Here is a 25,477-nt window from a genome sequence, read left to right as displayed (position 1 = left end):
TAGAAGCTATATATAGTATGTTATGTGTTTTCCTTTCTCTCCAGGTAGTGTGTGTCTATGGATCTCATAATATGTACTTGGAATAAAGAAAAGCAATAAAGTAAAGTTCAGCTGAATTTCGTCAATTGAAGGTACTAACATCACACATAAAAGACTAGGGCTTGTGACAATTGAACAATTAAGGATGTGTTTGCATTTGCATTGCCCCTTCAGACACAGTTCAATAGATCGATTCTAATGTAATCGAGGAAAATTGGTGGATTAAAGTTTAACAGGGTTGGTAGCGAAAATACAAGCACACACTACCTGATATTACAATATGATCTTTCTCTGTTCAATTCATTCTAACGTAACTGAAGAAAATTGGTGTTCAACAAAAATGATAATGAAAATTAATACAAACACATACTGCTTACATGACAATATGTTCTCTGTCGCTATGACTTTTTTGTGTTACTTATTACTTATCTACCGGTCACTTAATTGGGAGATTCTATTAGTATAATCTAAGAGCATTCATTATATTTGAAAAAACAAGTGTCTACTTAATTTTAATTACTTATAAAAAATTGAGACATAGAGGTTATGGAATTCATTACAAACCTATGATAAAGTTCCAACCACTTTTGAGGGTACAATGTTTACTTTTTTATTAAAAATAATATTATAATTTGATTTCAGACTTATCACACTTAAAATTTTTCATTTCTCTCAAAAATATATTGTGAGAATCGAATTCAAATTTTTTTCTCTCACAAATTCGACATGTTGTGTACAACATTTACTTTGAAATAACTATTAGATGATCCAAGTACTATTACGATTTTAATTAATTTTTACATAATATATAATTAATCAGGTATTATTAATTATTTTCAATAAATTAAAAAACTTAAATATACGTAACAATAAAAATTGAATGAGATCATCGCACATAATAATTCGAGATTATCTAATAACTTCTGGTTTAACTTTCCACCCAAAGCATAGCTATAATATCAAAGTCCTCAATCTACACTCAACAAATGTTTTTTTCTTAATTATATGAAAAAATTATCCGTAAAAGATGAAATAATAATCAATATAAAAATTACCCAGATTTTCCCTTTGTTTTTCCTCTTCTCTTCATTTCCGAGAGCTCTTATCTTAGGCTTGAAAACAAAAATGAAAATTGAAGACTGCATAATGGTTCTTGATGCCGAAGATATAGCATTCTCCTATATACTTTACACGTGGAGAAGAAGAATGTTGTGGAGACTCCTCTACCCGACGCGTAGAGGCCATAGTTGCATGTGTTCCTTTTCTTTCGTTTCTGGTGGAGGCTCCTCAGCTCAACACGTACCTAATTTAATATAATGCACCTGTTGTTTTAATTATTATTATTGCTTTAAAAGGGTGCCCCCATTCTTTGCATTGTATCTACCTTTGTCAATTGTTAACAGGCTTCTCGGACCATGATTTTGCAATAGCCCTTCAAGCCCGTCTGAGCCAACAAGAATCCCTCTAATTAATCCTCTAAGAAGTAAACAACCAGATGCTTATTCCGTTTGTACCAAATCTATCAAAATTAATTCATTACGGACATATTTTATCTTTAATTAAAATAATATTTTCTGATCTTAACAAGTAACTTTATATTTGTCTTGTTTATGATGGAAAAGTTCTTCTCATTTTAAATTGTAAATTAAGACTATTAAATTTGCACCAATTGAAATTATAAATTTGATATAATATATATATATATATATAGAGAGAGCATATCATATCATGTGAGAGGAATATTTTATTATGAGAGATTAGAGAATTAAATCTAGACCTCCCATTTTGATCTAAGGATTGCTATTTAATCTTTTCTCATCTCTCGTAATAAAACATTCCTCTCATCCAAGGACTGCTATTTAATTATCTCATCTCTCATAATAAAATATTCATCTCACCTAATATGTCCCTTATATATATATATATATATATATATATATATATATAGTTTGAATGGAAAAAATGTTATAAATAAATGTGTATGTTCAGACTCCAATTCATTATGTTATTAATTTTAATAAAGAATTATTCTTTATTTTATTATCATATTTATTGTTTTATGAAATTGTTAATTTGACAAGTCCTTGATTAAAATTAGAGACTTGTTATCATGATAGAGATTATGATATTGAGAAATAAGTCTTTTATAAATTTAATCTGAATTATTCTTGATCGTGGGATTATTGTGAATAGGACATCAATAATCTAAATAGATCAATATATATATATATATATATATATATATATATATATATATATATATATATATATATATATATATATAAAATTGTCTTTATTCGATAAAAATTAATAGATCTCATTTATTGAATTGCATATAAATGACGTACATGTGAATGTCATTATTGAACTTATTCAATTGAGAATTTCTAATAGATAATATTACCTTCATATGTCAATAGAAAGTTCTCAAGAAGATATATAATAGTTTTCTTTTACATGAGATTATCATAGTAATTAACAAGTTATTTGTTATATTTTAATTTCGAACACCTAATGTCTTAATGCACTAGTTGAATAAATATTGGATATAATTAAATACTTGTAGAATTAATGATTAATTAAGAAGGAATTCATCAACTCTAGGTAATGAGTTTGAATTCTATGATTGAATTAAGACCTTGACCAGGACAATTGAATGAAAGAAGAAAAGAGTTTCTTAAATCATTCATTAACTAAATATAATATTTTAACTTATTAGAGTTTGACAGTAATACACTCTACCATTAATCTTGAGTTGTAGTAAATGATGGAATAAAATATTATATGATTCTTCTTCTATGGGTTCTTGAAGGTAAAATATGTTACTTCATGTTATCTGGACATTAAGGAGTATTGTTAAATACATACCTTGATTAGTAAATTAATTATAATTAATTTACTACTGATTTACCATTAAACCTATGGGATTACACACAAGTGAGTGTTCCAATCTCTATAAAAGAAAATAATTTATTTGATAATTAAATTACAGAATTTAATTTAATTAAATAAATATTTTAGTAAAATATTATTATATTCTTTGCTACCAACAAGAATATAATTAATATAAACAAAAAGTATTATTTTATAAATTTAGAAGTTGTCCATAAGATAAAATTAGGATTCTATTGTTACATATTAGGTCATGTGATTAGTTAGTTATCGTAATTAGTTATGAGATTATTTGTTAACTATCTTTGTCTAATATTAGAAAGTTCAAGATAAAAAGATATAAAATAGTTTTTATTTTCAAATAGAAAGATAAAGAGATATGAAAATATTTTAAATAAAATGTCTACTTTTTAAAAAAATGATCAAATTCATATTTCTTTAACATTATAAATAAAAAAATATCTACATGAGAGTAAAGTGTATTACATACAAACTAAAAAAAGTCTATTTTTTAGACTTGAAAATTAGAAAAAGAGCTTCTCTTTAGAGTTCTATTTCAAAGAAAAAAATTTGTTGCTACAAGAACATGTACTTTCCTTTATTTATTATTGTTATATATTTTAACTGCAAAATAGATCCTAATTTTCTAGTGTAAGTGTTGAAAACACTTTCAAGTAATTAACAATTGGTGTCAAATCAATGTGTCTTTTGTATTTAAAATTAGGCTTAATTACAAATTTAGTTTTTTTATCTCAGCTCATAAAGTTGGTTTCTCTAAATTAATTCACCAATTGAGTTTTTTATTTTTTTTTTTTGCAATTCAATTATTTTAATCTTCAATCCTAAAATTAAATACTAACGACTAATTATTTACGTTAACCACCACACATGTTGTACTTTTATTGGACCTCAAACCTTCTCCATGGCATCAAACTAAAACCTTCCTCCGTAAATCTTTCCTCAAAATCTAGATAATGAAGTTTTTAAAGATTTCAGTGGAACAATACATTCTGAAGACCCAAACCCCAATCTTTATATGTTTGTTGGAAACTCAGATTATGAGCGCCAGATTTATCCTCTTGATCCTAGTCAAGTTCTTCTCAGAGATTCTAAGCTCAGGAACACTGATTACATCTATGGGGTGGCCATTTTCACTGGTCATGACAGCAAAGTCATGCAGAATTCCACAAAATCCCCTTCAAAAAGAAGCACAATGGAAAAGGAAGAAGGATTATATCATATACACCCCTTCACTGTCTTTATTTTGATATCTGTTATTAGTTCCATAGGATTTATCTTCAAGACAAAGTACCAAGCCCCAAAGTGGTGGTACTTACGGCCCGACAATATTGAATATCAGTATGATCCCAACAAAGTTGGAGTGGCTGGAATGAGTCATCTGATTAATGCACTTATTCTTTATGGATATTTGATACCCATCTCACTTTATGTTTCCATTGAGGTTGTAAAGGTTTTACAGGCAACCTTCATCAACTAAGACATTCAAATGCATGATGAAGAAACTGGGACTCCAGCCGATGCGCGGACATCAAATTTGAATGAAGAGTTGGGTCAGGTAGATACTATCCTGTCAGATAAAACTGGAACTTTGACCTATAACCAGATGGACTTTTTGAAGTGTGCATATGGGGTGCGCTCCAGTCAGATCTCTCGAATTTCCCCATGCCTAAGAGTAAAGCGCACGTTTCATGGGATAATGTTAGAAAAGCTGAAGAAACTGAACTGGAGACTGTTGTTACTTCCAAAGGAGATGAGGATGAAAAGCATGCCATAAAGGGATTTGGTTTTGAAGATGACAGGGACAAGGTTTTAGGGTGATGACATGAAGAAAGTTTTGAGGTTCAATAAAAACTTAATATGTGATGTCCAATTTTAGTTGGAAACTAAAATAACAAGAATGAAAAAAATGGAGGACTCTTAAATAAAAGTACACGAACTAAATTTGTGAACCGAGATAAATAGAAGAAGTAAATTTATCATTAAGCCTTAAAATTATATTGTGGAAATTATTTTTCTTCTAAAAGTGAATATACTTTTTCTCAGTGTCATCAAGCGTGCATATTGTAATTGTTGTGAAAATATATATTTTGTTCAATCTGAAACATGTAGAGATACATAATCATTATATTGGATTATTAGATATATGATATCTCTTGATTTTAGAATATATTTGGGAAGAAAGTTTGATCCAAATATGAATCATCTTGTGTGTGTGCTCTTCCATTTTAAATAATAAAAAATGTATTTTATTAAATTGTAGTGTATTGGTTGTGGAATTTTTTGAAAATATTTAATTTATTGATTAGATTATTATATTATATTGATAATATAGGCAAAAAATTTATAGGATTATATCAAGATTTTGATTATTATGATAAAAATTAATAATATATAATATTATATTGACTGTATAATATATTCTTCTAATTATATAATTTTGAATGGAGATATTTGATTTATTGATTAAATTGTTATATTATATTGATAATATATGGAAAAAAAATTATTATATTATTATATACATATACTGTATGTCGAATATATTATATGATTGTAATATGTAAACATATATTATAGTATATATATATATATATATAATTTATAGGATTATATTAAGATTTTGATTATTGTAATAAAAGTTAATAACATATGATATTATGTTGATCATATTATATATTATTTTGATGATATATTTCTACATTGAAATATTTGATTTATTAATTAGATCGAAAAAAATTATTTTTAAATATGCAAGTGTTGGAAAGACTTTTAACGTAACGAACAAAAACTACATTCATATCATATGAACGAGTCGCACATGTGTATACGTTCCTAGGCGCTGAGGACATCCCCGACATATATAAGTCCATCATTTTGTGGTGCTTTCTGTTTCTTAACAAATATATAGGTTATTTCTCATATGTTGTTTGGATTTATATACTTATTGGTAAAAGGGAAGTATCATCATAACAAGAAATTTGGGTTTACCGTCGGTCAAAAATGCTAAATTGATTTTAGTGATGACTTTGTGTACACTACCTTATATCTGACGCTGCAAAGCTCAAAACTTAGTTGTGTCCAACTTTTTGGTCGACGCTACTTACCTTCAACCATAAACAGACGCTATTAAAATGGAAATTGAAAGTAAAAAATAAAAAAGAAGCTAACACTAGCATTGAATTTGTAGCTAATTAATGCTATAACTTTTTTTTATAATCAAATAAATGTATCAACTAAGTGGCCACTCAAACGACTCACTCAACTTAAATCCTTATCTCAACATAACTCTCCGTTTGCACTCATTATTATAGAATCCTCGCTTTTGAATATAAAAGTTGTACGAGTAAACCATGCAGTCGTGTTCGAAGAAAATGAAGAAAAGAAAGTAATAGTTAACCTGTGTGACAGTTTTGATTTTGTTCAATAAACCCAAATCCCTATTTATTTATTTGTGAATAAACCCAAGTCCCTATAAAAGCTTACGAAAATGGTTGGTGTGAAAGTTATTTTAATCAGCTGTTACATTTTAGTGTAAATCATTAAATACTTGGTAACCAGCTGTTACATTTTAATGCAAAGCATTAAATACTTGGTAACCAGCTGTTACATTTGTAGGGCTTTGTGCAGTTTTCACTGTTTTGGCCTAAACAGATTCCGATGTATAAGTGTCGGGTATCTCTTGTGTCCAATTTATTAATATAATGTTGATTTGCTTATAAAAAAAAGTTATTTTAATCTCTCAAGATTGATATATCATATATGCATTGCAATTGAAAAAACACTTTTCAAAATAACTTGTACATTGGTCTAACAAGAAAAGTAAACCTGGACCGCCATTGTTACGAACGCACACAAATACACAACTATAACACATACACACACGCAAGACAAAGGGGTCAACTTACTTGATCTTCAAATGTATAAAATCGAGGAAGGGTGGATCAACAAAATTTCATAATATAATTTAAAAATATTAATTAACTTAAAATTATAAAATAATATTAACTTAATTGTACGATTTTATCATTCAATTATCATAATTTTATAAATTTCATCATTTAAATTTTTTCATAATTTATCACCCAAGTTTTTTTTTACATTTTATTATCATATTTTTCAATTTTCGTGTATTTTATTATTATGTTGATAAGTAGAAGACATCATTTTGCAAAAATTGAAGACAAGATGACATCATTTTTTTGAGACTTATCAGCATTCAGCACTTCATTATACATTTAACATATTAATACAATGCGCAAAGTTTAGAAAGTATGATGATAAGATCGTAAAAAAGAAAACACTTGAATGATAAATTTAAAATATAATATTAGTTCAATGATAAAATGTAAGTCAATAATATTTTATTCGAGCTTTGCGCGCGCGCACACATAAGCATTAAACTAATCCTCATCCTCAATTGTGAACAAACGAGGAGGGATTAACAAAATTTCCATATATTTTAAAAATTATAAAATATTGTTTCATATATGTATGTGTTTGCTATCAAAGTTGTCCCTTTAATCGAATCTTTATAATAATGTTTAGATTGATAAAGAGATGTGATCGACAAAATGAAATATAACAATGTTAGTTATTTTTAAATCATTAAAATAAATAAATTATAATAAAATTTATCGTATTTTATATCTTTATTTTTAAATTAAATAATACGATGATAACTAATTAATTATTTGGTGCTATTAAAATTCTATTCATTGATAAAATATATTTATTTGTTTTACTATAAAATAAATTAATAATTTAGTCTAATTATTTTATTTATCTCGTTAAATACATCCAAAGCATGTGGCATTATCTCTTTTAGTAAGTTCCCCACAAAAAATCTCCTACCTAATAGTCACCACTTTTACGTGGCTCAAACATAGCCAACGTTTGATGGATTCTACGAGATCAATTGAGATGAGACTATTCATGAATTCCCAAGGAGGACCACTTGGCCCCCTAGCCTCTTCCTGTTAGACCGTCCCCATCCATTTACACAATCATAAATTCACATCGTAGTTCAATGAGTGTTGTTCAATCTATATTTAGCAATTTTAAAGGGGAGATATATTAGGTGAGTCCCTCCTTAGGTTAAACTCATACTAACCTTGAAATAGAAGAATTGAAAAGAAAGAAAAAAAAAGATGGAAAGTTTGAAGGGTAAGCCCATTATTTTGGTTTTGAGATATTTATGTATCCCTGGAAAAGGAAAACGTACAGCCAAGAAGCCACGGCTCTGGGAAGAGTAAAAAAAACAAAGGTGCAGCAATTTGAGAAGAAGAGAGAGTTTTTTGCAGATGATTCAGTAGAGGCAAACATGCTCTGTTTGGCTCAAATTCCTGCATGTTATTTTTTATTAGAGAATTCTTTATTTTGATATATTTTATTGGTAATTTTGCCTTCTTTTTTTTGGTCAATTTTTGTATTAGATTTACTAATTAAACTTTTCAATTAATCAGAAAAAAATAATAATACTCAATTATATGTCTGTTAAAGATTAGTCAAGACTTGAGAGCTTAATCTCATACCACTTAATAATTTCTACAAGAGTTCTTGAGTTCTAGACATATATTCTTATGTATCCTCATATCCCAACATTTGCCTTATGCAATTTAAAGATGTTTTCTATCGGCTTATGGATTCTATAATATCAAAACAATTGCCGGAAAATATATATATATATATATATATATATATATATATATATATATATCATGGTAAATTTGTTTACTGTCTATCCTTTTTGTCACATTGTTATTACATGGTGTTTAAACAGTATTGACCTTGATCTGTGTTGGTATAAGTTGAGATTGATCAAGTAATCAAGTGTTGCGTGAGATAAGTCAAGAGATGTGGAATAAGTAGTGTGCCTGTGAGTCCACCCACTACAAACGTACTATTGATGGAGGATTAATGGTTGTTGAAGTAAGTAAAACCTCGTGAGTGAACAACAACCGTAATAATTATAACTGGAGAATCATTATATATAACCAATATGTACCAACTGCATCTAAATTATAATCTTTTACTCTATATCCATCTATAAATAGTGCAACGTTTAACGATCAAATAAGCCACAGCCAGCAATCGAAAATCATGAGCTATACCACTATTATATATCTCTTTAATTTCTTCACCGCGATTAGTTTTGCGCCTTTCAGTCTCTTGAGGATCATGTGATTTGCAATGGTGATCCATTCTGGTGTATCAAAACAAATCAATGATATTCCAAATTAAGGTTCTGGTTTATGAGCAATGCTTAAAGTTTTTTATGTAGTTTTATGATGACCTGTGTTCATGTTCCTTTATTCTCTCCTTTTTTTGATATATTTTTCATGATTACTATTCGTGTTGTTTGCCCCTTTGTGAGAACTATCTTCTACTAAAACTCAACTCATGTTCTTGTTTACACTGCATCAATCAACAAAAGAATTATTGTAAGCATATATATCTTTCAAACTTTATTATGTTTATTATCTTAAATTAGTAGCTAGTAAACTATCGCGATCAAACAAGAGAAAGAAATTCGAGCAAAAACAGTATCAGGATTTTCATTTTAATTTCTTGCTGATAAGACAGACAAGGAAGCAAATATGCATGAATATAGTATAATTTAATTAACGGCATCTCCAAAATTCTTAGCCCTAAATAAAGTATGTTATAGGATTATTTGATACACTAGTATGGATCATTTTTGTGAGTCACGTTACAAAGCAAGGTGTTATATTGTGTTCTTGGTGTACGTTGGAGAGGGAACTAATCATATGTTGGAAAGAGCTTTTGTAAGAAAAGGAAGGCTATAGGAACCAACCAAACAGGGATGACTACATCCAAATACTGCGCAGGTACGTTTTAGAAATAATTTTTGTTACGTATTTCGATGCATGGAAGGCTAACTTAATTACGTATTTGTTAGGGACTAATTTACATCTTTCTTTTTTTCATGGGGAGGTAACACAGACAAATGTATTTGTTACAACTCACAAGTCATATACTTAAGCGAACAATTATTTCACAGCATTATTTCCTATACACTAATATATGAGACAAGTAATTCTTATGCACAAGATCATGAAATCATTCAATCACCTTGACACAGAAATATATTAGTCTCATGAAATCATTCTTACGTAATCTTTTTGTCCTATAAAATAAGGACTTTTTTTAAGTCATTTACAAATTTCTGCTTTGATTTTAGTCTTAGAATTTATTTTTTATTTTAGTTTTAGCTGTCAAATAGTTCATTAAATTGTCATGTCATTAAGGAGTTTGACACATATATCAGTCTATTATTTTTTTCCATGAATTATATTTTTAAATCATCATCATATGTTCAAAACAGTCACCAAATAACTTTGAAAATCACAAAGGACAAAGTTTAGCATGTCAAAGCCAAGAATTAAACATGAAACTTAGCTAACAGATTGAAAGCAATCATACGGACTATTACACCAAAAAGCATAAGACACTCCTGCTAAGGGTGAACCTCTATATTTAAACCAAGTCCGGGACAGAGCTTTGATATGCGACACAACGCTTAATACATATGGCTGAATAGCATGAAATAGTTTTTAAAACAAACTTATTAATTTATTGTTTGAATTTGGATATGCATGGTAAACCATTTCTTAATTCTAACTTGTTTAGTACCAAAAAAAAAAAAAAACAATATGGTCTACTTTTAAAGTTTAAAACAAAATACTTAATGCATATTTTTAGTATTATATACTATTTATGAGACTAATTTTGTAAGGGCAACTTCGCATTTTCAAGCACCAGTACTGCATGTGACCAAATTACTCCTCCATATATACCTTCAATCTCACCCAAACACTCAAACCAATGAATGAGAATGGAATTGAAATAGAATTTGAAAAGGTTTAAAGACATTAATCAAAACAAACTAACCTAAAAGAGGAGATAAAAAGGGACTAAATTGATAGAGATTCTGCAGTACTCAATCTTCTATATAGTCTTCATAGCATCTAAAAGTAATAGGTTTCCTAAATCAATTATCTAGAGACAAAAAATAGTAATTGAGTTAATTTATGGATTTGTACTTTATTCAAACCAATAATTGTACATATGCATGCTGACAATACTCCACCAAGAATTTTCCAGAAAAGTAAATTAAATGTCCCAAATCAGTCACCCCCCAGTGTTTGTACCAGTATGACAAAACAAACAACTGAACAAGCTTACATCATAAGATAAAGGATAAATAGTGCATAAAGAAGAAAACAAGAAAAACAAAATATTTAAGTAGTTCAGTGATACAGGAGTTGCCCAAGTCTAATCATAGGGAACTGGTCTGCTAAAGGTGATTTCCCTGTCATAAGCATTTTAGACACTTCCATGGTTGGACGAGAACTTGAAGTTTCACTCAAGCAAGAAACTGCCAAGCTTGCAACCAAAATGACATCCCCAACAATTGATTTTTTTGGAGGTTGAGGAGGTCTTTCGTCTAAAACATCAATTAGTGGCCAATTATAAGCTATTTTTGCTGAAGGTGAAGATAACAATGAAGAAATGAAATTTCCTGGATGCTTCCCCATGATGACTTCCAAAGAAAGCACGCCAAAACTGAACACATCACATTTCTCAGTCACTTCCATAGTCTGGGCAAGTTCTACCATAAATGAAAACATTAAAGTTACTCATAAATGTATAGTTTTTTTAATAAAATATAAGTTCACTAACTTCTATTTTTTAAATGCATTTGGTATTGACACATAACTTTCTACTTTACTTTTTGCATAGTAATTATTGATTAGAGATTATTCCAATATATTCCTTTACAACGACTACAAGTAAACATTAATCTTTCAACAAAATTTGAATGTAAAACTGGTGTAAATTAATTGCAAAAAAACGTGATCATTTCTATTGTACTTCTGTAAAGGGGATCCAACCTGGAGCTGCATACCCAAAAGTGCCTGCAAACTCGGTCCAAGTGTGTGAACCAGGCTTCAGAATCTTAACTGTCCAAAAATCAGAGACATGAGCTTCATATTGTGAATCCAAAAGAACATTATTGCTCGATATATCACAATGAATTATGGGAGGTGAACAACCATGATGCATATAGGATAAAGCATTGGCCACACCTTTAACAACATTCACCCTCTTTTCCCAGTCAAATGCAGCTGCTTCTGTATCATTTCTTAGTATTTGATTCAAGCTGCCACCTTCCAAGAACTTATAAACCAAAAATGAGAACTATGAATGTGAGCAAAATCCATGGTTCACCCTTCTCAGCTGCAGCTTGATCACGAGCAGTAACTATGCTGGCAGCAGAGGCCAAAGAAATGGTTTTGGATAAACAAGCAAATTGGGGTGAAGAGTGTGCTAGAAACACCAAAACAAACGAGAAAAGAATCTTGATGGATACCATGGTTCAAGTATAACAGGATTTTGGGATCATAAATACAATCAAAGGCTGCAGATCCTTGTAAGGGAAAGGTGTATTAATTGTGATGAGGGCTGAAGTTGGAGCTAGGAGATGCTTATAAAGGAAATAATCAAGTTGCACGAGCACAAGTGTCACGTGACAACAGCTTTCAAAAGTGTAGCACTAACGTATGAAGCAAACATACTCTAAATATGTGTTTGGAACCGTGTCCCTGCATGATGACGCAAAAGCTACTATGGTTAGCATCGAGGGGAGGCATCTTTAACTTTCAAGTCTGAACGAGGTTTCAAAAATGCGGTTAGCCAACAAACATATGCAGTTTGAACTTTAAAGGCGTTTTACATTAAATCTAGTAAAGATAGTAATTGCCGAGAAAATTATCTGCCAACTTATGAATATGGAAGCTGCTGGTCGTTGTGAAAAGGCAAAGCAAAGAGAAAGGAGAATGGATATGAGAGATTCAAATTTTGTTACAAATCAAACACGTGGAAAAAATAAAAGAGAGTGTGAATTGAAAAAAAGAAGTAAAAATAAATCTCGCCGGTTAACAAACAGGACCAAAAAGAAAAAGAAAGATCCAATAAAGGTAGATAGGTAGATAAAACTTTAAAGGTCCACTAGAACAATGTGATTACAAAACGGGAGTTTCTATTTGCACCCCTCTTTTTACTTGTATACTTTCCTTTCCTATTACTCTTCCAAATACACTCCCCCTCATCTGTTTCTCCCTTCCGTGTTAACTCTTTTGTCTGTCTTCTTCCAAATTTTCAAGTGTAGATACCTAATTTTGTTTAAGCAAATACAAATAAATGAGAAAATTAAAATAAAAAAGACTAATACACAAATATTTTCCAAAAAAATTACTTAATTTTAATTCTTTATTGTATCTGGAAATACATGAGGCATTACCATTACAAATGTGTGCTAATAGCATAAGTGATAGTGATTGTATCTCTTAAATAAGTATTTAAGGGTTCATGTTTTTTTATGAAATAAATTGTGTAAAAAAAATATAATTAGTCAAGCGGACATTCCTAAAAAAAATCATTACAAATACGTCACCGTATTTGTCCCGTTTCCACGCGATTTTGATTCAAAAGAAAAGAAGCACCAAGCGAAGCCAGCGAAGCTGTCTTTCGATTCCTTCGTGCGTGCGATTCTCCTGATATCCAAGGTGAAGCACCGACACCGGACCTATCTCCGGCGAATCCCCAGTCCCCACTTTCTTCCTTCGAAATGAATCCCGAGTAGTACGTTCCTTTATTCCCTTTACTTCGAATCATGTCTGATTTCGGCGAAGTTCGTTCCTTTTTCGCTTTTTTCATGTTCCCTGCCAAAAGGCCATGTGGGGTTGCATTTAAATTGGTGAATATGAGTTGGGTTCTGTCTGCAGCAAATCTTGTTGGTGTGTAACCCTAGATTGATTGGTTTTCATAGATTTTGACCCACTGGGTTTTTTATTCTTTTATTTTTTGGGGGAGATTGAAATTTATTGTTTTTTAATCTCGAGTTCGCCTGCGAATAGCGATCGCTTGTGTTTGTTTTATGTTATTGATTTTGAAGTGAAGAGTTACCCTGATCTTGTCCCTTGTTTATTTCAAAGAGTTGAACTGCACATACTGTATGGTAGTTTGATTTGTGGTTTGCATGATTTGAACGGCAGTTCATTGGGAGAACATCAAATTATTCTAAACAATTAAACATAAGATTAGGGGAAACATGAGATGCTGTTTGCAAGGTTGTTACATTGATATGGGAGTTGACTTCCCGCATTGGAAGCATGGGATTTAGATTTGGTACTTATATGGTGTTGGGCTATTCTACTTAGATCAAGCAATAAGAGAAAAAGCTAACGTTTTCTTGTGTTTAGAGAAAAAGCTAATGAAATATTGGAAATATTGGTTTATAGATCTTATTGAATTGAGACTTTATGGTTGGTTTTCTATTTAACTGTTATCTTAATGTTTGTGTGTGAAAGAGAGATGGTTACTTCTGTGTCTGATTCACAATCTATTATAAGAGTCAAAGTTGATATGCTGCGGTTATTCTTTGCAGTGATTATCTGTTCAAGCTCCTTCTTATTGGAGACTCTGGTGTTGGTAAATCATGCCTTCTTCTGAGATTTGCTGTAAGCTTTCAATTGCTTTTTATGCTAGTTATTATTGTGACTACTACTGGATTAGTGGATTTTGTTTCCTATAACATAATGTTATAATTTTTATTTCCATTTTTGGTGTTTTTCTATTTAGTTACATCTCCTGTCCTAGAATAATAATAGCTACATGTTTTATTCTCTGTTTGAGGTCTTGACTGTGTTGGAGTTCTGTAATATGAAAATAAAAAGTGAAACAATTACTAGCCTTATCACTTTGAATCATTTTGCCTCTCTCCCTATGTGTAATAATGTATGCTTTCCCCAATTCCCCACACGTAGAATGGTTGCTAATTTGCAGGTTTATCATTTAGCTGTCCAATACAATAATACATGTAACATGCTATAGTTATTCAAGAAAATATAAATATATAATAAACTTTTGGTAGGTATTTTGATATGAACTCAATTTTAGAGTTGAAAATTTAGGGAGATCAAACTCCTTACGAGCATAGGTAGCCCTCTTTGAGACTGAAATTGCAGAAAAAATGAAAGAAGATTACAAAGGATTTCAGCACTGCAGATGCACTGAATCCTCATTTATCCTTATTCCTAGTCAAACCTCTCCTGTTGAATTATGCTGAAAGTGACGAGGTTGTGTCTCCTATTGTTGGTTTTGTTGTGATTTGAACAAGTGAATTTGGCCTTTGGAGAATGTCTAATTAAAAAATAAGGGTGAAAAAAAGGAATTATTAACCTGTTTTAGTTCATTTATGTGACTTAAAAAGAAAGCCTATGGCTAGTGTCATATAATATTTTTCTTTGACATGTAGTCTATTTTTTAGAGATTCTGATAGTCATGTCACTTCACTTTCTAACCTAATGCAGTACTTTGGATTAACTTGATATCTTGATGATAATTTATATTTTATGCTACAGGATGATTCGTACATCGAAAGCTACATAAGCACCATTGGAGTTGATTTTGTGAGTACAACTCTACAAATTTTTATCTGAAACTGTTTGAAGCAATGTCTAAACTCACCATTTCATGTCAATTTGTGTAGAAAATACGTACCGTTGAGCAAGATGGAAAGACCATTAAACTACAGATCGTATGTATCTGAATGGCCTTTGTCTTGTTATCTATTGATCTATTGATATTAAGTCTCCAGTGAGCTTGACCTAACTATTTTACTCTCTTTGTTGGTGTAATATTTTGCTTTAAGTGATGATGTTTCTAGACCATGTGGATCACCAAAATTCATGGTTGTGTTGACAGATAGTCTTCTTACCCTGATTTGTAATCTGTTTCTTATGTAGTGGGACACAGCTGGGCAAGAACGATTTAGGACAATCACCAGTAGCTACTACCGTGGTGCCCATGGGATCATTGTGGGTGATGATTTTCTTGGCATGGGCTTTTAGATATTTATTTCCCCTTTGTAGGTGGATCCTTGCATGCTTTACTAACTGGTTCCTCTGGCAGATTGTTTATGATGTGACAGATGAAGAGAGCTTCAATAATGTGAAGCAGTGGCTCAGTGAAATTGATCGCTATGCAAGTGATAATGTTAACAAGCTTTTGGTTGGCAACAAGTGTGATCTGGAAGCAAATAGAGCAGTGTCATATGAAACAGCTAAGGTATAGCTTTGTCAATCCCTTGAATTTTTCATTTTTTCATATTAAGTTTCAAACTTTTATTCCTATTTCAGCTACCCTTACCCCACCTTTTATGTTTTGTTTTCCTTTGATAGGCATTTGCAGATGGAATAGGCATACCTTTTATGGAAACAAGTGCAAAAGATGCTACAAATGTCGAACAGGCTTTCATGGCAATGACTGCTTCAATCAAGGATAGGTATACATTCCTGTTTATTTAACAGTAGATATTCAAGAAGATAACATAAGTTCAATGCAGCTTGGCCTTAGAAGCAAGCCCAGGAAAAATTGTTACCGCTTTACTCGATGAATAATTATACTAGTATCTGATGTTGTCAGTTTCCATAGCTGAAAAGTCAATTGCGAAAGAGTTATAAATGTCTTTTTTTTTCTTGTATTGATATGGGTTACCAGACTGTTTTTATGTCCTATTTTTTTGTGAAATTGTATGTGTCAAACATAGCAAAAAATTTCAGAATAAATATAAATGTGATGCCAATCTCCAAAGACCAAACTTAGAATTTGCTGAAAAGTGAATAGACTTTTCTAGTTGAGGCAAAAGGGATTAGTTATCCAATCTCTCACAAGTTTTTTGTAAGGAAAGTAGTTATATATAGATCATATTAATATACCTTTCTTTGTCTGGCAACTATTCCTTCTATGTTAATATGATGGTATTTTATCTTGTGAATGCAGAATGGCAAGCCAACCTGCAAATAATGCAAGGCCTCCAACAGTGCAGATCAGGGGTCAGCCAGTTGCACAGAAAGGTGGGTGCTGCTCTTCCTGACCACAGTTACTCAGATCCATTTTATTTGGTCACCTTTTTCATGTAAGATTTTTTTTATTATTATATTTCGCTAAATAGTGGACCAGTGTCAGAATTTGTCTGTTGGTTTGGAACTGACCTAGATGATCCCATTCTTTGAATATACTTAATGATGTGGCTTGTGCAAAGTATAATACTCATCAATGCTAAATACATATTCCTATTCATATCTTTTCATTTGGGACTACTACTTTTTTGTTTATTTGATTGCCGCAAAATGTGCTGTCATAGAACAGCTAGACCAATCTCTTGGCATAGACACGCTTTCCACCTTTGGCTGATACACTCCACTTTGTGTGTGTAAGAATTTTAAACTCAAATATAAACTTATGTTATGCAATCAACATTCTATGATGGGAGATTAAATGAAACCAAACCAATTATGTTTATTATTTTCTCAAACCCTGTCATTTAAGCCCGTGGAATTTCTGTTCCAAACTTCCAACATGAGTTGGTTGGACTCATTTTACTTGTAAATGTACACTTTGGAGATTAAATGGCGTTACCGTGCCGATGAAGAGAGAACAATTCCAAAGTCATTGATATTATAAACAATGACTTAATTTAACATGCACAGCCCTTGCATAAACAGAGCAAAATTTCTATTTTTTTTCTAGGTTTTTCTCTAAACACAAAGTATGACAAAAGAACTTTTTTGAAATATTTTTCAATCTTTTAGATAACTCATCCAAACAAACAGCAAAAGTTAAGGAATAAAGAGATGTCCTCGCAACTAAATTTGGTTTGATAAGGATGCTCGTCTGTTTCAATTCATATTCCAGACTTGACGATGGAGATCCAGACTTGATGGAAGAGGGAAAGGGATTTCGGAGTCGCAGGTTGAATGTGCCTGAGTTGTGACTGGGTCGTACTTACAAGAAGCAATTTCTGGCGGTTAAAATTGTCAGAAAATGAAGTGCTGAAAGAGTTAACATGTGGTTTATCTTCCAGCCGCCACATCATTAATTAACAGTGATACTAAAAATGAAAAAGTTTAAGGGAAAAAAACAATTAATCCATTTTTTTATGAACTAGCACGATATCTTTGTGGTGCATCTTCAAAAGACTAAATTGGATTTTGAATGATTCCAAACTCAACGTTTGTTTTTGTGCCATTTTCCCGTAAAGAATGTCGCAGAGCGCAAAAATTTTGACGGATAAAGACTTCGAAGGTGATTAAAATTAATCCTACAATGATAAGAAAATTAGCTAAATATAAATTGGTTGAGAACATAGATAAGTGATAATCTAGGACTGCCTAATATTTTTCTGTGTCTTGAGGTGGGAAGGAGCCTCTGGAAGAGATAAATTTATTCGCCTAGTTTTACTTTGAGCAGATAGAATAGGCTCTTTATCCAACTTGAATGTGTTAGGTGTATACTCTAACGAATAATAAAGTAGTGAAAAGAATTTTTTCATGAAAAGTTGGATATATAACATTTGAGCATAATTTGTTTGTTATTTGTTGATCGTATAATAAAGTTGTTTGTATTATGACAAATAACATCTTTAACATAAAGATATTTTAGTAATTATAATATATTCTAAGGAAAAAATAATTTAATCATCCATGTCTTAATTATTCAAAAAAAATTCCAACTAATTTTGTAATTAATCAAACACATTTTTTATTAAATATCAGGAATAATATTCCCATATTTTATTTCCCTGAATAATATTTCAGGAACTAGAGACCAAATCAGATAGTCGTTGATTTACAGTTTCGCACTCTTTCGTGTAAAAACATTTAAAAACCTTTCTAACAGATTGTCATATATAGATTTGTTGATTATTTACAAAATAACTTTTAAATCATGGTTTTATATCTGTCAACTTGTAAATGTAGTTTTTTTAATAATTAACTGTTGAGTAAAAAATTAAAACAAATCTCTTAAGTTAAAAACTATTTAATGGATAGAAGTGAGAATTTTATAAAATTATCTAACAAAACTTGATTGAAATACACTTTTCAACGATGTTTTAGCATAACTAAAATTTCAATATGCTTTACCTAGGCAATGTAGCCAACTAGATTATAATGCAAGTAGGCGTTTGAGACAGTTTGACTTAGTACGCGTATGTTTAGTATATTTTAAAAAGATTAGCACATAAGTTTACAAAACATTTTGGTTCCACCGAAAGGTTGAAAACAAAGAACACCGAACAAGACAAACCGTTCTATTCTATGTTGCACGTGTCAAACCATTACTGCCTAACATTTAGGTAGTGTGCAAAGCAAGCACTTGCACAATGGATGGGTCCAACCTTTTTTTTTTGTTGCAATAAAAAAGAAAAAGGATAGCTTCCACTAATATTTATTTTAAGTTATTCTTGATAGAGACTAGAATTGGGGATGAGAAACCAAAAATTGAAGCAAAACTGAGATGTCTATCTATGAAGAAAAGGGAACTCAACAACATTTATGTCTTACCCCGACCATATTCCCCCAAAATATCAAACGCGGTAAAAATAAAGCACAAGGAGGAACAGGCTTCAAGGGATACATGACCGTATGAAGAACAACCTAAATTTACACTTTTAAGGCATAAAATTAAATGAACCTTCTAATCCAGGAAATCCAATTACCATAGTTCCTTTCCTGCTTAAGTTCAAATAAGAGAACCCAAAATTGAAAATAGGACAGGGATATGTCAAAAGGGTTCTGGGAAGGCCTCACTTGGCACTCAAGGTTGGGAAATGCCCGGGATCTTCAATGGATGGAGCAGGTGCATTGTTGGTGGCACTTCCATGGTAACCGCCTCCGCCTCGTGAACCACGGCCACGGCCCCTACCACGTCCTGGGTTATAGTATGCTTCCCCCTCAGCAGGCTTCAGAAACTCGGTGATGCTCACAGACTATGAATATGAAATTCAATAAACAAAATTAGTCAGCAAAACAAAAGAAAATGAACAGGTTCAAAAGCAAACTAAAGAAATCATAAAAATCAACTTCTTATTGTTTAAAAACTTTCTAAAGATGAGGAAAATATATTGCCTGACTAAAATATGCAAGTTAATTTGATACAACGGGAGGAAAAAGACGAAAGAATAATAAACAATGGAAGCATGGCATGCAGACAAGAATATCTTAAGTCTCCAGTTCAAAGCACGGTAATCACATGTTCCTATCTTTAATGCACCCAATAGTAAAGATAAAAAATAATTGGGTGAATTAAAATTAAATAATTTTCTTTAATTATTTTTTTATCTATATTTTCTTAAATTTCACAAATAGTTATTACCCATGAAATGTGTTATACTTGCTTGTAATCAATATTTCACAACAAGCAACTTTCAATGATTGAGCAGAAGAAATGACAAACATGGAGCTATATATTCAAAGTACCAAGGACAAGCAAATTCAATAAAGTCAAACCTTCTTGGATTTTTCTTCCTTCTCAAAAGCCTCTTTTCGCTTATCTTTATCAGATCCCTGGAAAGATGATGAATGTCAAAACATGTTGGAAGGTATTAGAAATATAATATGAACAGCATATAGTTAGAAGGGCGGAAGATGATAAAAAAAATACACACCAGTTTAATGAATATGTCATGATTGTCTTTCTTGCTTGATAAGGCCTGCATGGATTCAAACTCTTTAGTGTCCACCTTTCTCTCTTCAGTCTTGAGTGCTTGGAAGGCCTTCCTTCTCTCTTCCAACACTTTTTCATATTCCTCCAGAGTCATCTCCTAATAAATGAACAAAACAGCCCACTGGTCAATAAATTTCAAATGCAAAACACTAACATCACAAAGTATGTAATTAACCATGATTTAGATCCTCTAAAGCTAAAGGTGCACGTCAGCAAGTAAACTGCAAGTGATAACCACCAACAACAAAATTGAGAGGATATATATCATCAATGAGCCTATATAATAAAATAAATTGTTGACATCTTAATTAGATGATATCAACTCTGCATCTCGTTTTAGATCCTAGGGAAGTCCTATTGGACCCCAAGGAGATCAAGAAAATAGGGATGTGGGGGATCAAGCTGCTACAGAATAACCACATCCCACTAGTTAGCTAGCAGGGATGCCAGAGCCAAGCTCTGTACTTGTTAATTAATTAATAAAAAATACACATGAGAACATTCAAACACTTACAAGTTACAAAAGGCTAAGCAATATTGGGAAGAAAAAAAATCATGATCAAGGAAAGACGGAGTATCTTAAAAGTGAATGAGCACAAGATTAGTAATTATAAAAAAGCATATGAAAAAAAATAATAACCAAACTAAAAAAAAAATAGTTCAATCAATTTGGAGAAATGCAATCAGCAGATAATCCAAGATGGAACATCATCTTCCATTGGTACTTTAATTGTCAAAACACAAAAAACAGAGCATACAGCAACAGTTTAGGGTAAGTAAAAGTTTTAAATAGGCTTGACATTCACCTTATCTTCAGGCTCTTTTTCTTCAGTTTCATTAGTAGGGCTGTCCTTGTTACCATCAGCTACATCTTCTTCAACTGCAGGCTTCTCATCACCCAAATTCTTTTCAGTTTCATTCGCAACCTCATCAGTTACCCTAATATAAACCAAGAGAGAAAATATAAACAATAAAAATAATTAAGAAAACAGAATTTCCATTGAAACAATGCAAATGTTTATAACTATTAAAATAATAGAATACTAGATTTTGAGAAGAATTCTTACTGAGCAAGTTCATCAGTTTGGGCTCCCCAGTTACCACGTCCTGAACCTTCACGTTTGAATTCATTTCTGCAAATAGACCAAGGAACATCAATATTGATAAAAGCAAATTCAATAAAGAAATTGTTCATCAAAGATAACATCACCCTCGTCCAGTCCCACTGCGACGATCAAATGCTCTTCGAGGTCGTCCTTCTTCAGCTTCACCAGTTTCACCATTGCTGAAACCTCCACGACGACCACCACCACCACGGTAAGGACCTCGTGGTCCACCATAACCGCGTCTTTCAGAAGACTTCCCAGCATCTCCTTCAAAAGAAACCTGATTATAAGGAGCTCCGCTGGTAGGGAATGAGTTCTCGTCATTGGAAGAGTCACGACTAAACCCACGACCACGTCCAAATCCACGTCCCCCACCTCGTCCACCTCCACGGCCTCCACGAACAGACTCATTTCTGGCATCCCTCACTATCAACAAGATAGAAGCAGAAAATATGAATACACAAGAACAGGAGGAACATCAATTGCAGAGCAATAAATGGCATATAAACTCAGCTGGCAAAAAAACACACACATTAACTTATTTAATGTTGGTTATCTTAGCCAAATTACAAATTAGAACAGAGTTTTAAATGAAAAAATGTATTATCATATCACACATTATTGACTCGGGACTTATAACAAAATGTACTTTACAAAAAAATGTCCTATCAGATTATACCCACCACAACGTCAAATGCATTATGCATCAAAACTCGATATCTTACATGAAAACTTAGAAACCATAGTTATCATTTAATACTGTTTCTTTTCAATAAACACAACCAACTTTAAACACGCAAGTGTTTGGGTGAGTGTTTATAAAATTGATTTTGCTTAAAATTTATTTGGGAATGATGTAATTTATGTTTATATGTTTTGATTCTAAAACCAAGTTAGTAGTAAAGCTTCAATTATTTATCCATCGCAAATATATTTAAAGTTGCTTCAATTCAAAATCATTTTAGACCCAGAATCAATTACTCAATATGGAAACAAACATGTGAACATTGAATCCAAACTTACTACTCTGAATCATCTAACATGAATGCAAACGCACACTGCGTAATACTAAAATAAAACATTAACAATGTACACATGTAACAAACACACATACAACAACGCAACCATGATCAACTACACATGTAAACACAACCCACAAAACTTCCAATAATCATAATCATCCATATAAAACAACACCAATGTGTTTGGATTGGCGTTGAAACCACGATTAACGGAGCAATTGCGCGTTCCAATGCAAAATTTCAAAGCAAATATGGTGTAGCTTTCGCTTCCCAAACACACAATAACGTATAACGAGCATAAAAAAACACTTTTTACTTGAGCAAACTCGTGAAATCAAACAAACCCAAAAAGAGTTACAAAATAACAAAACGGTCAGATTTTTCAAGACTGAAAAATAACAAAAACACAAAAAAGACGAAAAACAAAAACTAAAACAAAATAGGAAAGTTGAGAAATTGACCAGCCTGAGCCGGAGGAAGAGGCTTGCTAGGGAGCTGAGCCGGCTTGATCTGCTGAGCCGGCGCCTTCTTGGGAGCGGCGGTGGCAGCCGCAGCAGCAGCCGCCGCCTTGAGTTGCTCGGCGGCGATGAGCTGAGAAGGGTCCTCAGCGTCGTCACCCAACAAATCAAAAGGGTTCGTGGTTGCCATCTCTCAGAATTATTTGTTTTCCCAACTCCAAAACGACACCGTACGTTTCCAAACACAAGGCCTCAACTAACCCTTGCTACTAAACACGGAACGTCTCCATCAGAGATCAAAGAGAAGAAGAAGGTTGAAGGAATGGAGAGGCTGAAAGTGAAAAACCCAAACCCTAGCCGCAATAGGAGAGAGAAGGAGAGTGAGTGTGTGAGAGAACAGACAGGGCAACCTAATCTTGAACAACGTCTCTAATTTATTCAGGACCTAGGAAGGAATGTCTAGTGTGTTGCTATCCCTTGCTTTACAAAACATTGTTTATTTACTAATTTAGTTACCTTTTTTTAAGGGCATTTATTTATATTTATATCTATTTTAAATTTATTTTTTCTTTTATTTAGTTTTAAAAAAATTGTGTTGATCATAGATATCTTCCTATAGGAATAATGGAATAATATATTCCCACGTTTTCTCATGGGAATTATAGAGTTTACTTAAAACAATAAAATATAATATTTCTATGAATAAATTTTTATAACCTTCTAATAAATATATATATTTTTTCATTTCCGTATTTTTGGAAATAGAAGAACGTGAAACAAATATTTTCTTGTATTATAACAATCGCATGGTAAAAGAATTGAAAATCAATTGTAATTGTTTATTATTAAGAAATATTTTTTAAATAATTAAGGAAAATCAATTGTTTTGAAAATATTTTTCAGCTAACATATTTAAACATAAATATAATATTTATTTATGATGCATACAAATATTACTATAAATAATCTAAAAATATAATTTTATCTTTTAAATAGTTGTTTCTCCATTATACTTTATAATATTATAAATATATATCACTTTTAATTAAATATATTTTTACTATAATTTTTAAAATAAAACCAATTGTTTAAATAAGCATTAAATATTTATTCATTAAAAAAAATAAGTCTAAAAATTTAATTTAAATCACTCCTATAATGTATAGATATTTTATATTTATAATATTGACTGATTCACTTTATGCTTGCCCCTGAAACTTGTGCCTGATTTCTGTTTATATTCAATAATTCACAGTTTGAACGCACAAGGACAAGCTGCTCCGTCCTGACTCCTGAGCTAGTAATATATTAATTGACTAATTGTTAAGCAAAATAAAATAAAATAAAAGCATCTTAAAATTAAGAAAGCAGTAGTATACTTGAAATTGAACGCAACTAAGTTCCTTTTTTTTCAGTCCTGACACAATTCTTTAGTTAAACTCCATATAAGTTAGTTTAATTTCATATAAGTAACCTATCTCTGATAAAAAAAAAAATCATATAAGCTACTACTCTTCAAATTATACAATTTTCTTTTATTAATAGTAATTAAATTAATTATAATATGCATAAAAAAATAATTATGATACTGATTTGTATCATAATTAATTCGATTATAACTAAAAAAGAGTAGCTAGTATCATCATTAAATCAGATTTTAATTAAAAAATAATTTAATCCAAAATTAATTGTATTATTATTAAAAAGGTAACATGTGTCGTCATTATGATAATTTATATCATAATCAATTTAGTTATTAATAAAAGGATAAATTATATCATAGTTAAATAGTTAAAATATATAAAAGAAAAAAGGAAAATAAGAAAAGAGAGAAGATGGGGTGTGAGGAGAATGGGTAAAGGAAGGGAGCGTAGGAAAATCGGAAATGGCAAGAGTGTTTTTCTTTACATGTTTTTAAAAAAGTAAGTAGTGAGAATAGAAAAATTGGGTGTGAATAGTAACTCTCATCAATACGCCATACAAGACCCATTGGCATCCACAAGTAATACAAAGTCCAAGTCTTGTTAAGTGTATCCAATAAGGGTGTATATGAAACAACGAGTATTGGTCCCAGCAAATTGGAAAAGTTGTTGTTTTTTTATTATTTTTTTTCACTCGCCTTATTTTTTAATCTTTTTTTTTTAAACTTCTAATGTTACATCAATTAGTGAGTTTTTTCTTTGGTAGTTTGTCAAGAAGGATCTGGCTGTATAAATATGAGACTGTACAATTGTGGATGACTTAAAGAAATTAATTGATATTGTTTATATCAATAAGATACATCTATTTTTTAATAGTCTATCACTTAAGAATTTCATAACTAAGCGTGTTTGGCCTAGAGTAATTA

General features: G+C 31.2%; 3 protein-coding genes across 4 annotated transcripts; 1 reads left to right on the top strand and 2 right to left on the bottom strand.

The window, feature by feature from the left end:
* Positions 1–11,222: 11,222 nt before the first annotated feature.
* Positions 11,223–12,349, bottom strand: LOC114368532 (MDIS1-interacting receptor like kinase 2-like). Its single transcript, XM_028325760.1, has 3 exons — positions 12,205–12,349; positions 11,868–12,143; positions 11,223–11,584 (listed from the first exon to the last, which is right to left on the bottom strand). Exons 1-3 carry the CDS (start codon positions 12,347–12,349, stop codon positions 11,223–11,225), a joined length of 783 nt encoding a protein of 260 aa, XP_028181561.1.
* Positions 12,350–13,434: 1,085 nt separating this feature from the next.
* On the top strand, positions 13,435–17,128 carry LOC114425118 (ras-related protein RABD2a-like). 2 transcript variants are annotated; one of them, XM_028391886.1, is made up of 8 exons: positions 13,436–13,617; positions 14,423–14,495; positions 15,399–15,446; positions 15,527–15,574; positions 15,783–15,854; positions 15,949–16,104; positions 16,218–16,321; positions 16,819–17,128. In XM_028391886.1, exons 1-8 carry the CDS (start codon positions 13,604–13,606, stop codon positions 16,910–16,912), a joined length of 609 nt encoding a protein of 202 aa, XP_028247687.1. In that variant the 5' UTR covers positions 13,436–13,603; the 3' UTR covers positions 16,913–17,128. The 2 variants fall into 2 exon arrangements, with proteins under 2 accessions (XP_028247688.1, XP_028247687.1); XM_028391887.1 differs by lacking the exon at positions 15,527–15,574 and having other exon boundaries at positions 13,435–13,617.
* Positions 17,129–19,319: 2,191 nt separating this feature from the next.
* LOC114425117 (RGG repeats nuclear RNA binding protein A-like) lies at positions 19,320–23,563 on the bottom strand. The gene is made up of 7 exons (XM_028391885.1): positions 23,134–23,563; positions 21,755–22,076; positions 21,612–21,677; positions 21,351–21,483; positions 20,486–20,641; positions 20,328–20,384; positions 19,320–19,807 (listed from the first exon to the last, which is right to left on the bottom strand). The coding sequence occupies exons 1-7, from the start codon at positions 23,318–23,320 to the stop codon at positions 19,625–19,627; spliced, it is 1,104 nt and encodes a 367-aa protein (XP_028247686.1). The 5' UTR covers positions 23,321–23,563; the 3' UTR covers positions 19,320–19,624.
* Positions 23,564–25,477: the final 1,914 nt, after the last annotated feature.

Source organism: Glycine soja, chromosome 9 (genome assembly GCF_004193775.1).
Source record: "Glycine soja cultivar W05 chromosome 9, ASM419377v2, whole genome shotgun sequence".
Classification (NCBI taxonomy): domain Eukaryota; kingdom Viridiplantae; phylum Streptophyta; class Magnoliopsida; order Fabales; family Fabaceae; genus Glycine; species Glycine soja.
This window is presented reverse-complemented; position numbering and strand designations above follow the sequence as displayed.

Excerpts from the sequence above, each read along its gene's own strand:
- LOC114368532 (XM_028325760.1), bottom strand. The coding sequence starts at position 12,349 with ATGGTATCCATCAAGATTCTTTTCTCGTTTGTTTTGGTGTTTCTAGCA. Across the intron at positions 12,144-12,204 it reads TCAAGCTGCAGCTGAGAAGG|GTGGCAGCTTGAATCAAATA; the intron begins GTGAACCATGGA and ends AGTTCTTGGAAG. Across the intron at positions 11,585-11,867 it reads TTTTGGGTATGCAGCTCCAG|AACTTGCCCAGACTATGGAA; the intron begins GTTGGATCCCCT and ends CATTTATGGTAG.
- LOC114425118 (XM_028391886.1), top strand. Across the intron at positions 14,496-15,398 it reads GCCTTCTTCTGAGATTTGCT|GATGATTCGTACATCGAAAG; the intron begins GTAAGCTTTCAA and ends TTTATGCTACAG. Across the intron at positions 15,575-15,782 it reads AGACCATTAAACTACAGATC|TGGGACACAGCTGGGCAAGA; the intron begins GTATGTATCTGA and ends TTTCTTATGTAG.
- LOC114425117 (XM_028391885.1), bottom strand. The coding sequence starts at position 23,320 with ATGGCAACCACGAACCCTTTTGATTTGTTGGGTGACGACGCTGAGGAC. Across the intron at positions 22,077-23,133 it reads TCTTCCTCCGGCTCAGGCTG|TGAGGGATGCCAGAAATGAG; the intron begins GTCAATTTCTCA and ends TCTTGTTGATAG. Across the intron at positions 21,678-21,754 it reads CGCAGTGGGACTGGACGAGG|AAATGAATTCAAACGTGAAG; the intron begins GTGATGTTATCT and ends GTCTATTTGCAG.